The sequence below is a fragment of the Aquarana catesbeiana genome, linkage group LG02 (assembly GCF_042186555.1).
Source record: "Aquarana catesbeiana isolate 2022-GZ linkage group LG02, ASM4218655v1, whole genome shotgun sequence".
Classification (NCBI taxonomy): domain Eukaryota; kingdom Metazoa; phylum Chordata; class Amphibia; order Anura; family Ranidae; genus Aquarana; species Aquarana catesbeiana.
The window spans coordinates 468,514,630-468,529,447 of record NC_133325.1 but is presented as its reverse complement, the minus strand read 5'-3'; the positions used below and the strand labels follow the sequence as shown (position 1 = coordinate 468,529,447).

General features: G+C 39.3%; 1 protein-coding gene across 1 annotated transcript in view; it reads right to left on the bottom strand.

The window, feature by feature from the left end:
• Positions 1-286: 286 nt before the first annotated feature.
• TRIM33 (tripartite motif containing 33) overlaps positions 287-14,818 on the bottom strand; it is a 253,604-nt gene continuing 239,072 nt past the window's right edge. The window contains exons 18-20 of the mRNA XM_073613483.1: positions 8,509-8,661; positions 1,435-1,485; positions 287-1,338 (exon numbers count right to left, since the gene is read on the bottom strand). Coding sequence (XP_073469584.1) covers positions 1,126-1,338; positions 1,435-1,485; positions 8,509-8,661 — 417 coding nt within the window. The 3' untranslated portion in view covers positions 287-1,125. The remainder of the gene's footprint in view (positions 1,339-1,434; positions 1,486-8,508; positions 8,662-14,818) is intronic.

Genomic DNA, 14,818 nt, shown 5'->3' with positions numbered 1-14,818 from the left:
TCACTATTAAGTGGTTTCATTAGGAGTTGCAAGTAATAGTAAGAGCTGCATCAAAAGAAAATAAAACAAAAACAAACATCCATAGGAACACACTTATGAAAACAAGCCTGGAAAGGCCGCTGTCTTGTGACAGGCTTTATGTACAAATAAGAGACATAAGCAAAATTATACATTTGTAAAACTAAATTTAGAAAAAATTTAGGAAGACAGACATTGTGATTCTCTTAAATGTACTAACAGCTTCCATCTACCACTCAAACTGTTAAAATATGAAAAATCAAGAATATTTAATCAGTATTTTAATTTATTTTTTTCATTGTCTTGGATGCAAGACAACAGCAAAAGGTTGACAATCTGTTGCCTGAAATAATGCAATATGGATGGACACTTATAGGCTTCCTCATATATACATAGCAAAAGTTAATGTTCTTATGATCCGAGTTAAACTGCTTCCTTCGCAAAATATATATCTATATCAGAATCTTGAAGGATAACCCACACAGCTAACAACTCAAGACATTGAAAAAATATGGAAATGGAGAATGATCAAATGGTTAACCATTAAATTAATAGTTAACCATTTAAAGAGCACACTTAAACCTGTACCATATTTGTTGTTCCAGAAGTCAAGCTACAAAGCAGCCGATGGAGAGAGGAGAAAGTGTTACAGTAAATTGCATGTACTGGTCCAATCTTGAAGAAAATATATTAACAAGCAACAACAACCACCAAGTCCAGTTAGAGATCTGTACAAACAGCGGGTGAGAATACCAAACCAAAAAATTGTCCTCGACAATTCACAAAACCCAACTGATTACAAACAGGCTGTTCCTTGTGACAGAGCCCATCAAGCATCAAATAAAAAACAAAAAAAACCAAAAAAACAAAAAAAAAAATAAAAATAAAACACTAAACAAAGTGACTACAAGTCTCCTCCATCTGTCTTCTTTAAAGAATGTTCATCTCTTCTGTACAAACATCAGTTGGTCTAATACTGTCTAAAAGCTGCCAGCTTCTCCTTGAAGGTGGCTGGTGCAGGTGAGAAGATATTCCAGGAACACTTAAATAAGTTTTTCTTAAAAGTCCGCATAATCTACAGAAATTATAAAGTCCAGAGCACTGAAATCACTTTATATGCACTGGCTTCTCATCTGACTTTAGACGTTTCCTCCGAGGCTGTACAAAATCATCATCTGAATCCTCAGTTATTTCCCCATCATCCTCCTCTGGTTCAAAGTCTGGCAATGGTGGGAAGGTCCTGTCGGGGTAGATTTCTGGAAGTTTATCCTCAAAGTATAATAAAACAGCCTTTCCTGCTTGAGCCACTTCAGAGTCATTCTGTTGGGGGGGAGGGGGAAACAAAAAAAAAAAAACAGAATTCACCGGGGGTTATGCACAGATGTCTCATGAGTTTGCACAGCTTGGAAAGCTTACCTGCAGATTAATTTCTTGTGATTCTGCATAAACTTGAACAACTTTCATCATCTAAAAAGGACACCAGAGTCAAAAAAGTGAAAATCATTTCTTTTAAGTTTTATAAGTAGGGTGTTACTTTATAACAAGGTCATAACCACAAAAAAATCATTATGACCTGCCATTTAAAAATGTGTGTTCAGTTATATAAAATATGATAGACTGAATACACAGTCCATCACCAAAATTCCAGCATGCTTTGCTATTCTGTCACTATGTAAGCCAGATGAGAGAAGACTGAGTTATTCTAGAAATTACGTTTAAATATGTTCTTTTCAGGCCTATGCCTACAGTAGACTTTTATCCAAACAATCATGACTAATTTGCAAACATTCAATTATGTAATAAATCTGACCATTATATAGAAGAAAAAGACCAAGTTGCAAACACTTTAAATGAACAAGCAACATAGGTCTCTTGTATATTTCTATTCAATATCATTCAATGAATCTGGTACTTGACAAAGGCTAAGAACTCAAAAGTCTAAACAGCAAAATGCAAGGTACAATTACTAAGCAGAATTTCTGGTCAGTTTAGGAATACAAACATATGATTTAATTACATCCCTACATGTAAAACTTAAACCGCTAAAAGATGTCTTGATGTCCGTTATGTGTCTGTTTTCTCAAGCACAAGAAAAGTGGTGAGGTATTAAAGAACCACCCTCCGCTAAAACCTGCTCCTCAGCAGAGTAATCCTTGATTGAGTTCTCTTTTAAAACAGACGTTTAGGAGAATATCTCCTGTGTACTCTGCACTGTTGAATGGCTCATCCTGCCATCAACCTCCATGTCATTACAGTGTCCTGTAGACGAACCATTCAGTACCACTGACACAATAGGTATACACACCCAGAAGTGTTTGTTTTAGAAGACAGAGGAGCTGTGCAGTGGCATGGACAGCAGCATCTTGCAAGCTGTGCCATTTGTAAAGGAACTTTTAAGGGACAGAGCAACTTTAAGCACAAGATGGTTTACACAATTTAGGCATTTATAAAAGCTGCTGTAATGTTTCAGTACTGATGTAAAAGAAATAACCAACTGCATTGCTGATATAGTTGTTTGAATATAGGCTGACTGCAACTGACAAAAAAGCTGCAATGCTTTTAAGTCAGTGACCAAAGTATACAGATCAGGCATTCCAACCTAAGTTAAGCTAAATAAAAATGTAAATAAAAATGGATTGATAAAGGGGGTGTGGGGGACAAAGAAAATGTTTAATGCTAATTCGGCATACATGTTGGAACCCACAAAAACTAAAATATTGGTCATATACATTTCAAGCCAGGGAAGACAAATTCAGTAGAAGCCAATTAGTCCAAGCTAGGATGCCACAAGGCAAGAATGAGTATGTCTTGCTGATATGGTACACAGATGATACGCCCCTTTCTGTGTGCCAAACACTGCGCTTGTGGGGTGAGCCCCTCCCTCTGAGCAGCTGCTTAAAATCAAAAACTCATGTGATATAAAATAAATGATACACTATATAATCGCCCTCACCAATAGTGTGATCAAATAGCAGCGCTGAATACCTAAAACATACCCCAATTCAAAAAAAAAAAATTGTATATACAGTGATTGCTCAATGTGATAACTAAAAGTGATAATATTATGTGTCCATAATAAAGAACCAAACAGTGTTTCTAATGAACACTCCTCATGCAATTAATTGGTGTATAACAGCAAAAAATCAAAAAAATCAATAAAAAAGTCCAAACATAAATAGTGACATAGTAAAGTAGTAGTGACAATATCAAAATTATAATCTTCAATGATGATATCTTCCACCACACCGCTGTGAATGTGATTCCACTCCCCTTCAGCGAGCAAACTCACCAGCTTTTTTTTTTTTTGCCTTACACTCTCGTGTTTGGCTTGTAGGCTTTTCCCACACAGTGGGGGTAAAGTGATCACCTCCAATCAATATCCGTATGGTAAACCGCAGTATATAAGCAAATGCTCTCTCCACATGAAAGAAAGGAAAAGCGAACCAATAGTGCAGTAACGCAACACACTTTAATAAAAGTAACACTCTCCTTCACCATACAACTCACATTTTCCAATTTTCAATAACGCAAAACAGCACAGCAAAACTTGGTTATCACCAACAGCACTTCAAACGGTAACCTGGACGTATGGTGGTCACGGCGGACCCAGGTGCTCGGTGAACGTGAACACTCTCACCCGTTCCTTAGAGCCCTCCGTAGCCACTTCCCCGCTCACTCGTATGGCGCCGCCTGTCACAGCGTCCTACGTCAAGCTTCCTCGATTGCCGTATAGCCACGCCCCGACATGTTTCGTCACACCGTGAATAAGTCCGGTGTGACGAAACATGTCGGGGCGTGGCTATACGGCAATCGAGGAAGCTTGACGTAGGACGCTGTGACAGGCGGCGCCATACGAGTGAGCGGGGAAGTGGCTACGGAGGGCTCTAAGGAACGGGTGAGAGTGTTCACGTTCACCGAGCACCTGGGTCCGCCGTGACCACCATACGTCCAGGTTACCGTTTGAAGTGCTGTTGGTGATAACCAAGTTTTGCTGTGCTGTTTTGCGTTATTGAAAATTGGAAAATGTGAGTTGTATGGTGAAGGAGAGTGTTACTTTTATTAAAGTGTGTTGCGTTACTGCACTATTGGTTCGCTTTTCCTTTCTTTCATGTGGAGAGAGCATTTGCTTATATACTGCGGTTTACCATACGGATATTGATTGGAGGTGATCACTTTACCCCCACTGTGTGGGAAAAGCCTACAAGCCAAACACGAGAGTGTAAGGCAAAAAAAAAAAAAAAAAAAAAAAAGCTGGTGAGTTTGCTCGCTGAAGGGGAGTGGAATCACATTCACAGCGGTGTGGTGGAAGATATCATCATTGAAGATTATAATTTTGATATTGTCACTACTACTTTACTATGTCACTATTTATGTTTGGACTTTTTTATTGATTTTTTTGATTTTTTGCTGTTATACACCAATTGCATGAGGAGTGTTCATTAGAAACACTGTTTGGTTCTTTATTATGGACACATAATATTATCACTTTTAGTTATCACATTGAGCAATCACTGTATATACAATTTTTTTTTTTTGAATTAGGGTATGTTTTAGGTATTCAGCGCTGCTATTTGATCACACTATTGGTGAGGGCGATTATATAATGTATCATTTATTTTATATCACAAGAATGAGTATGTGCCAACTATACTTTTTCTTTAGACATGTGGCTTCTGGGACTTGTCCAGCCATTTAGAACAGTAACCATGGGCCATAAACTATAAGAGACCTTCCCATTTTACTTATTTAATGCAAGTTTTTTAATTGGCAGCAAAGAGCTTATTCTATAAAATCTCTCAATTTTTGTTGTGCAAGAACCTTCAGCCTTACAGCAGAGTATATTTTAGTACGTGAGACATTAGATGGGGTTACACCAGCAGACAATTTAAAAGTAGACACAAGTGATTTATTAAAGCATTGAGTACCCTAGACAAAGCATTGGTTGTCCCCTCTTTTACACCTCGTCTACTAGTATGCTCTCCATCGCTGCATGGAATTTCTCAGGGCAGGTTTCCAGATACAGACAGCAATAGTAGACCAGAACTTATATGTGTTGAAACAGCCACGTCTAGCCTCCATTGCAAGCACATGCGACAGTGGGCCCGATTGGGAGACAGGTTAAGTGTTGTTGCCTTATACAGAAAGTGGCTGAACAAGGTCTTTTAAAGCAAGGACACCAGGCATTATTATCAAAAGCTGTTCGAATTAACCTTTAGGCAGCCAGGCAAAAGTGGAATGTTCAGCTGTGACAACCAGGAACACCCTGAGAGATGTGCAAACGTTGCTGCACAGCATGCATGTAGACATGATGTGGCTGCAGGAAATCAACAGTGCTGATATGCAACAAAGACAAAACAGTGAAAACTGCATTTAAAAAAAAAAAAGTTGAGAGAGACAATTGTTTATAATACACAGTGCATGGCACTTTAAGTCTATTTTCAATAAACCTTTAGACTTAGACTTAAAGTGCAATATAATATTAATGAAAAATTTTCATTTACTGTAAAGATATGGATAGACATGAGATGAAAGTCATGACTGAATATGGATTCCATGTCTAAGAGATATCCCTGATGCAATGTGATAGACACCATCAGGAAAGAACAGCAAATCAAAGATGAGAAAACCCCTGGAATACTGATGCAGCAACCTCTTCTGCTCTATCCCTTTTCCCTATCCTCATCAGCAAACCATTTGGGAACAGCATTTATCCAATAGCAAAGGACAACCTGCACCAAAAACTAGGAGTCTTTCAAAAAGGTTTGGAGAGCACATGTGCCAAGACTATGAACATTAAAGTATTTACATATTGTTAAACAGAAAAAGAGCTTAAACCACTTGAAGACTGTGCCTTTTCTCTGGCACTTTTTATTTACAAGTTTAAGTCAGTATTTTTTTGCAAGAAAATTACATCTAACCCCCAAACACTATAATATATATATTAATATATATATATATATATATATATATATATATATATATATATATATATATAAATAAATAAATAAATAAAAGCAGGGACCCTAGGGAAGAAAATGGTGATTATTGCAATTTTTTATGTCATGCGGTATTTGCACAGGTTTTTCAAAAGCTAATTTAAAAACAAAAAAACTATTTATTGAAAAAAACAAAAAAAAAAAAACAAAATATATACCCCAATTTTTTTGTAAAATATGAAAGATGTTACGCTGAGTAAATAGATACCCAATATGTCATGCTTTTAAGTTGCGCACGCTTGTGGTTTAGAGTTACAGGAGAGGCACTAGAATTATTGCACTCGCTCTAACGTTCACGGTTATACCTCACATGTGTGGTGCGAACACGGATTACATGTGGGTGCGTGGCCTACGCATGTGTTCGCTTCTACGCGCAAGCACAGAGGGATGGGGCGCTTTAAATTATTATTTTTACACGGTCCCTTTAATTTCTAATCAATTTTATTCCTATTACAAGGCATGTAAACATCCCTTGTACTAGGAATAAGGATGACAGGTCCTCTTTATGGAGAGATCTGGGGTCAAAAAGTCCCCAAATCTCTCTATTAACTTTAAAAGCAAAAGATCAAAAAAAAAAAAAAAAAAAAAGGGTTCTTTGGCTTTAAAAAAATAAATTAAAAAAAGGTTTACTTCTGTCCCAGACCAGAAGTGGCATCATGAAGTTGCTCCAGTCCTCAGTCAATAGAGACGATCAAAGACTATCTGGTCTAACTCATGGATTGCCCCTCCCACCGCTTCAGAAAACAAACCAGCGGCTAAATGCGACACTCGGACCGCTTTTATGGGAAAGCCAGCCGCCGGGTGAAAAAAAAAAAACGAGGTTATGGCCGGTAGCCGATCTCCTCTCCACCTAGGTCTAAAATTACCTTCAGCTTTCGACACAGAGGTTGAGTGCGTGACTTCAGATCCTCTGCCCCTGAAGCTCTGAAAAGTTGTGTAAATTCTGGATTTTAAGAGATGCCAAATGACCAGGTACAACTTCTGTAGGAGGACTTGTTTAATCACCCGATACCACTTCACTGGGTATATAAAGGGTTTACAACCACTTTAACCACTTCAATACCAGGCACTTTCGCCCCTTCCTGCCCAGGACAATTTTCAGCTTTCAGTGCTGTCGCACTTTGAATGACAGTTGCGCGGTCATGCAACACTGCACCCAAACTAATTTTTTCCCCCACAAATAGAGCTTTCTTTTGGTGGTATTTGATCACCACTGGGGTTTTTATTTTTTGCTAAACATATTAAAAAAAGACTGAAATTTTTGAAATAAAAAAAGTTTTTCTTCGTTCCGGTCATAAAATTTTGTTTTCCCCTTCACTGACTGGCACTGATATGTAGAATTGATGGGCATTGACAGGTATTACTGTATTACAGGTGTTACTGTTGGGCACTGATTGGCACTGTGATGGTCACTGAGGTGGGCACTGATTGGCACTTTCATTGACATTGACTTTCATTGACACTGACAGACGATATTGATGGGGCACTGATTGGAAGCTGAAGGGCACATCTGATGGGGGCTGTGCTGATTATCAGCACAGGACCCCCCCCCCCGAACTGAGGAATGCTGTTTACCGGCACTTCCTGGGTCAGGCGATGATCAGCTGTGATTGGTCACAGCTGATCACATGGTAAGGAGCCTCCGTCAGAGGATCCAAACCATGATAGGAGATGGAGTGTGTCAGACGCACAGCACCCCCGATCGTTGCATGCCGGCATGTTATCCTGCTGGACATCATATGACGCCCAGTCAGGATAACAGAACCACCGGCCATCATTCTGTTACAGCCCGAGCGGGAAGTGGTTAAACAAAGCCTTTTTGACCTGTAGCAGCAGGCAGGATGCAGAAATGCATTTTCAAACTGCACTGAATTTGAAGCTTCTTCGCCCTTTTTTCTGTAGAAGCAGAAAATTGCTAGCCTGCTAGGCTTTAAATGTATATAATAAAACAGCAGGTGAGGAAAGCTGTTGCAAACCAACTGAAATCCAACTTCAGAGTCTCAATTGTAATCTTTGAGTATTAATTACTCCACAGTACAAGCAGCAACAGAGGTCAATAAGTTTGTTTAAAAAGCATTTCCTGCAACTATGTATAAAGAATATACATAAACGGGTTCAGAGTTTGGGCACAGGTGTGCTTAAATTTTGCAGAGGTACAGACCAAAACCCAAACATGGCACATTGAGACATTGTACTTGTCAACAGCACTGATTTTGTGGGACTTTTTTTTTCTGGGCCTTGCTGGAATAAGGGAAATTTAGGTAAGATGTCTATGGGGCCAGTTATGCAAAAACAAACTGTCTAATTTTTTTTTTTATATAATGCTGGCAAATCAAAAAATGTCACATGTCGAAAAGTCACAGTGAATATACATTTTAAAAGATAACCATTTGGTGGAACAAAATAAAACTGCACATGCACGGTTTTCAGCCTAGATATAATATATATATATAAAAAAATGTACATATATAGTACGTGATGAAAGCAAACATACTTCATTAAACCTTTCACAATTCTTAAATATTAGCCTGACGTCTGCTACAAAGTCTTCTGGTGTCTGGTAGTGTTGAGTATGTTTCTTCTGCAGCTTTTTTTTCACTGTGGATAGGTCCATTGGCTTCTTAATTATTTTATAGTAGTTTGGTATCTGGAACAAAAAGAATAAAACACTTTGTTGGACAAGTCTCATCTATTCCAAAAGGTCCTATAGCTCTAACTGTTCATCTAAAATTGATTCTTTTGTACTCATAGAAAATAGTTTTCTTGGAATTCATTGAGGTACACAGGACTCGGAAAACGGATTACACTGCTGCCTACAATAAGATTTGGACACTGGGCAAAAAAAAGTGACCACTACCGAGAAAGATCAGATATATAGGGATGTGACTCGTCTCCCCCAATGAACTCCAAAAAAAGGATTTTACGAGTACAAAAATGCACTTTTCTCTCTTGTTAATTAAGGAACAGGATAGAGACAATTAGATGTCCCAAAGCAGCCCAACTGAGGGTCACGCAAGACAACAAAAACGCTAAAAGAATAGACTGGGGACCGCCTGCAGCACAGAGCTGACTGAATGACATTATGTCCAAAGACAGCATCCAATGAGGCCTGCACATTCACCAGGTAAAACTGAACAACCAAGTGAAGGAATGGCAAGTCTGGGAAACCATTGCCTGCTGCTGAAAAGCCCAGGAAGCAATTACAGATGCAGTGCGTCTTGTCAGGAAAGGATGGAACCCATTCCTCAAGACCAGGGGTCTTCAAACTACGGCCCTCCAGCTGTTCAGGAACTACAATTCCCATCATGCCTAGTCATGTCTGTGAATGTCAGAGCTTTACAATGCCTCATGGGACATGTAGTTCTGCAACAGCTGAAGGGCCGTAGTTTGAGGATCCCTGCTCAAGACCATAAGCCTGAATTTGTCTGAACGACACAGAAATCGAGAAATGAGAAGCTGGTTCCCCTTTACAGAAATCATAAGGAATAACAAAAAAGTCAGTGTAATTGAGGCAGTCGCTGAGAAGTAAACACACACAACACAAACTACATTCAGGCAACAGAGCAATATCTTCTGATGTATTAGGGTCAACTGGAAGCACAATGTCCTGGTTAAAAGTGATGGAAATGTGATAGCGCTGCTAAAACAAGAAAACTGAATCCGCTGTTGGATAATATGGTGTCAATGCATAAACATAATTAATAAATATATAAGTGTGCTAATAATTAACTTCCTATTAAAATGTTGTTGTATCCGTGTAGGTAAAAATATATTATTGATAGGTGATCCACAATCAATACAAGGAAATATATAAAACCATAATAGTGTATACAATTGGAAAACCAATATCTATCTTCATTAAAAACAAAAAAAAAAAACAAAAAAACGTCCAGATAAAAACAGAATAAAGGTATGGAAAATATTACCAGCAATTAAAACTAAGTCCTTAGACAAATCCAACAAATGTTCTATTATTCAGAGATGTTTGAACCGATTTCTTCAATCAATCAACAGAGAGCTGCACAGACCAGCCCTGCAGCTCTGAGGCTGATTAGATAGTTGAATAATCCTCCTCCCAATTCGTAAATAATATTGCAAAAGAGAAAAAAAGAAAAAAATATATGATATTTTTTTCTTTTTTGCAATATTATTAATTATGAATTGGGAGGATTATTATTCAACTATCTATGAAGCTAACTTTATGTGATCATACTGATATGTTACTGATCACAGTAAGCTAACTTACTGTGTATCAGGTGACGTCACTGGCTCCTCCCGACGCGTTGCGTCACATGTCACGTGACTTTATCAAGTCACGTGATGCAACGCATCGGGAGGAGCCAGTGACGTCACCTGATACAGTGTTAGCGGTGAGAGGAAGAAAAACGATACTGCTTCTGATTGCTTCTCAAGCGCTGTCTATTGTTCCTTCATAATGTGAGTGAATATGCTGCGGATGCAAATGATCACATAAAGTTAGCTTTATTGCGCAATGATATATTTTTTCTTTTTTTCTCTTTTGCAATATTATTCATTACGAATTGGGAGGATTATTATTCAACTATCTAACCAGCCTCAGAGCTGCAGAGCTGGTCTGTGCAGCTCCCTGTTGATTGATTGAAGAAATCGGTTCTAACATCTCTGAATAATAGGAGAACAATTGTTGGATTTGACCAAGGACTGAGTTTTAATTGCTGGTAATATTTTCCATACCTTTATTCTGTTTTTATCTGGACTTTTTTTTTTTTTTATGAAGATAGATATTGGTTTTGCAATTGTATACACTATTAATTATGGTTTTATATATTTCCTTATATTGATTGTGGATCACCTATCAATAATATTTTTTACCTACACGGATACATTTTAATAGGAAGTTAATTATTAGCGTACTTATATATTTATTAATTAGTAATATTTTAGTGGGAATCAGAGCACTTTTTTCACATAAGAGCAGCTTTTAATGATTTGGTTTATTCCTATTTTTTCACTTAATTTCTTAATTGAGGATTGTTGGTCCTCGATATTTGCACATTTTTTTCTCACCATTTTTTGCATATTTGTATTTTATTTTCAACACCAGTTCACTACAAATTAGCATATCAGTGCTTTAGTACATCTTAACAATTTAATGCATAAACATAGAAATATGTAAGGCAAATAATGTTGGATGAATAATCATAAAGTCCATGTGAATGAAAATAAAAATTAGATGAAAACAAAAAGTCTTATAAATGGTGAACTTCAAATTTCACTGTGAAAATCATGCTTCACAAATAAAGTGACAATCCGTGACTAGTGCTCCCTTCACCAGGTGCAATGGAAGCTCACCTCTATCGACTCTAATTGGGTCAAACATGCTCAGAACTCAGTGATTCTCATTAGCAAATGGCTCCACATTGATCTCTTGTGGCTTCTGTAAAGACCCTACAGGGGTCAAACATTCTGCACACCGTGCACTTCTTTAAAAGTGGCTCCATAATGTTCACCAGCAGCTCCAAACCAACATGGAAAGATAAAAGTGCTTCCAATAGTGCAGAACCAGGTGTTAAGCTGAATGAAATCTCACCACCCCAGCTTCATGCATTAAACTCACATTTATTAAGAAAAAATACAGATGAAAATCCAGCAAGTCTCAGGTGTAGCACGTAGGAATCACAGCCAGGCTCTACCTCTATGCCACCATCCTTGTGGCTTCATCTGGAGGGCAAGCCGAGCTGTTGTAGCGGGATGAATTTATACTGATTCTGGTCTAAAATCAATTTTAAAATTCCTGGTTTGCACATGCACCATGGGCTCCGGCGATTCTGGAAGTCCGCGCATGTGGTTCTCCAAGATAAAAGTCGTTTCTGGCGGATTCGCCACGAGATCACTTATCGGTGGTGGGAGAAAAATTGGGTTAACCTTACTGTTATCTTATTTTTTAATTCAAAAAGTGTATTTTTTCCCAAAAAATTGCGCTTGTGAGACCGCTGCGCAAATCCGGTATGACAAAGTATTGCAATGACCATTTTATTCTCTAGGGTGTCTGAAAAAAATATAATGTTTGGAGGTTCTAAGTAATTTTCTACCAAAAAAACCTGATTTTAACTTGTAAACAACAAATCTCAAAAAGAGGATCGGTCTTTAACCACTTGGCCACCAGCCGCCATAATTCTACTACGGCAGGTCGGCTCTCCTGCACAAACCACCGTAGGTGTAAGTCGGTGTTTGCAGTTAGAAAACACCCAGGAAACTTAACCCCTTTATTACCCCCTAGTGTTAACCCCTTCCCTACCGATGTAATTTTTACATTGATCAGTGCATTTTTATAGCCGCAATTTTGCAGTCTGTTTTTTTATATATTTTTTTTTTATTGGATATGTATTCTAGAAGAAAGTAAAAAAAAATAAATATTTTTTTTTTCAAAATGGTGTTCTCTTTTTTTGTTTATAGCGCAAAAAAGAAAAACCGCAGGAGGTGATCAAATACCACCAAAAGAAAGCTCCATTTGTGGGGGAGAAAAAAAGGACGTCAATTTTGTTTGGGTACAGCATCGCACGACCGCGCAATTTTTACAGTTAAAGCGACGCAGTACCGTATCACAAAAAATGGCCTGGTCATTACCCTCCCTGGCAGTTTTCCCCAGTGTGGCTCGGGGTTAAATTTCAGCACTATTAGCGGTAACCCCGAGGTACACTCGGGATTGCATTGCAGGATCCTGGTGCGGTATACTTACCTTGTCCCCAGGATCCTGCGATGTCCCCCCGCTGTGTCTGCGGGCTCTGTCCTCTGCCCGATGCCTCTCTGTGCTGGGCTCCGTTCCCTGCGAGCGTCGCAACGCACGGGGCGGAGCCCGGCGGCAAATTCAAAAAAGTGAGACACACATACAGTGCACTGTAATCTTACAGATTACATTACTATATGAAATCATTTCACATCTCTTTTGTCCCCAGTGCTTTGTCCAAAGCCCTGCATGCAGTTTTATCTTATATATACTGTTCTTTCTGCCTGGAAACTTGAGATTGTCCATAGCAACCAAAAAGTGTCCCTTTACGTCAAAAGCAGTTTTAGACCAGCTAGAAAACAGCGATAGTAAATTTGAACACTTGCAGAATTGAACGATAGTGAATCGTGGGGAAATTCATTTTCTTATTATATTTTTGTTTATTTATATTATAATTTATGATTTTGTGTTTCAAACTTCATCATACCCGGGATAACTACTAGATTCTTGGTGGACAGATTTAAGTGTGTTATTGCTAAGATTTACAGGCCTACAGTATATAAAATGCCAAATTTCCATGCAAAATAATTGTACCGCTTTGAGACGGAAAAATCTGACATAATCATACCGCCAGGGAGGCTACAGGGGCAAATCCTTCTGGGGCTGAAGTGGTTAACCACTTAACCGCTTGCCAATCAGCCACCATCATACTGTGGCAGGTCGGCACCTTCCCACGAGCCGTCGTAGTTGTACGGCAGCATTTAAAGCACGGATAGCGCGTGCGCCGCTGCACTGCAGGGGAACCAATGCGCATGGCCGGCGGTCGCAATGACCGCTGGCACAGGAGCCAGAACAGGGATTTGTGTGTGTAAACACACACACACACATCTCTGTTCGGAAAAGAGAGACAGATCATGTGTTCGTACTAGAGCTGCACAATCGTTAAAAAATCATGATCTCAATTAACCCCCTCTGACGATCTGTGCTGCTGAGTAGGGATGAGCCGAACACCCCCCTGTTCGGTTCGCACCAGAACATGCGAACAGGAAAAAAGTTCGTTCGAACATGCGAACACCGTTAAAGTCTATGGGACACGAACATGAATAATCAAAAGTGCTAATTTTAAAGGCTTATATGCAAGTTATTGTCATAAAAAGTGTTTGGGGACCCGGGTCCTGCCCCAGGGGACATGGATCAATGCAAAAAAAAGTTTTAAAAACGGCCGTTTTTTCAGGAGCAGTGATTTTAATAATGCTTAAAGTCAAACAATAAAAATGTAATATCCCTTTAAATTTCGTACCTGGGGGGTGTCTATAGTATGCCTGTAAAGGGGCGCATGTTTCCTTTGTTTAGAACAGTCTGACAGCAAAATGACATTTTGAAGGAAAAAACTCATTTAAAACTACCCGCGGCTATTGCATTGCCGACAATACACTTAGAAGTTCATTGATAAAAACGGCATGGGAATTCCCCAAAGGGGAACCCCGAACCAAAATTAAAAAAAAAAAAATGACGTGGGAGTCCTCCTAAATTCCATACCAGGCCCTTCAGGTCTGGTATGGATATTAAGGGGAACCCCGGCCAAAATTTAAAAAAAAAAATGACGTGGGGTTCCCCCTAAATTCCATACCAGACCCTTCAGGTCTGGTATGGATTTTAAGGGGAACCCCGCGCCAAAAAAAAAAAAAAAAACGGCGTGGGGTCCCCCCAAAAATCCATACCAGACCCTTATCCGAGCACGCAACCTGGCAGGCCGCAGGAAAAGAGGGGGGGACGAGAGTGCGGCCCCCCCTCCCTCCTGAACCGTACCAGGCCACATGCCCTCAACATTGGGAGGGTGCTTTGGGGTAGCCCCCCAAAACACCTTGTCCCCATGTTGATGAGGACAAGGGCCTCATCCCCACAACCCTGGCCGGTGGTTGTGGGGGTCTGCGGGCGGGGGGCTTATCGGAATCTGGAAGCCCCCTTTAACAAGGTGACCCCGAGATCCCGGCCCCCCCCTGTGTGAAATGGTAAGGGGGTACATAAGTACCCCTACCATTTCACGAAAAAAGTGTCAAAAATGTTAAAAATGACAAGAGACAGTTTTTGACAATTC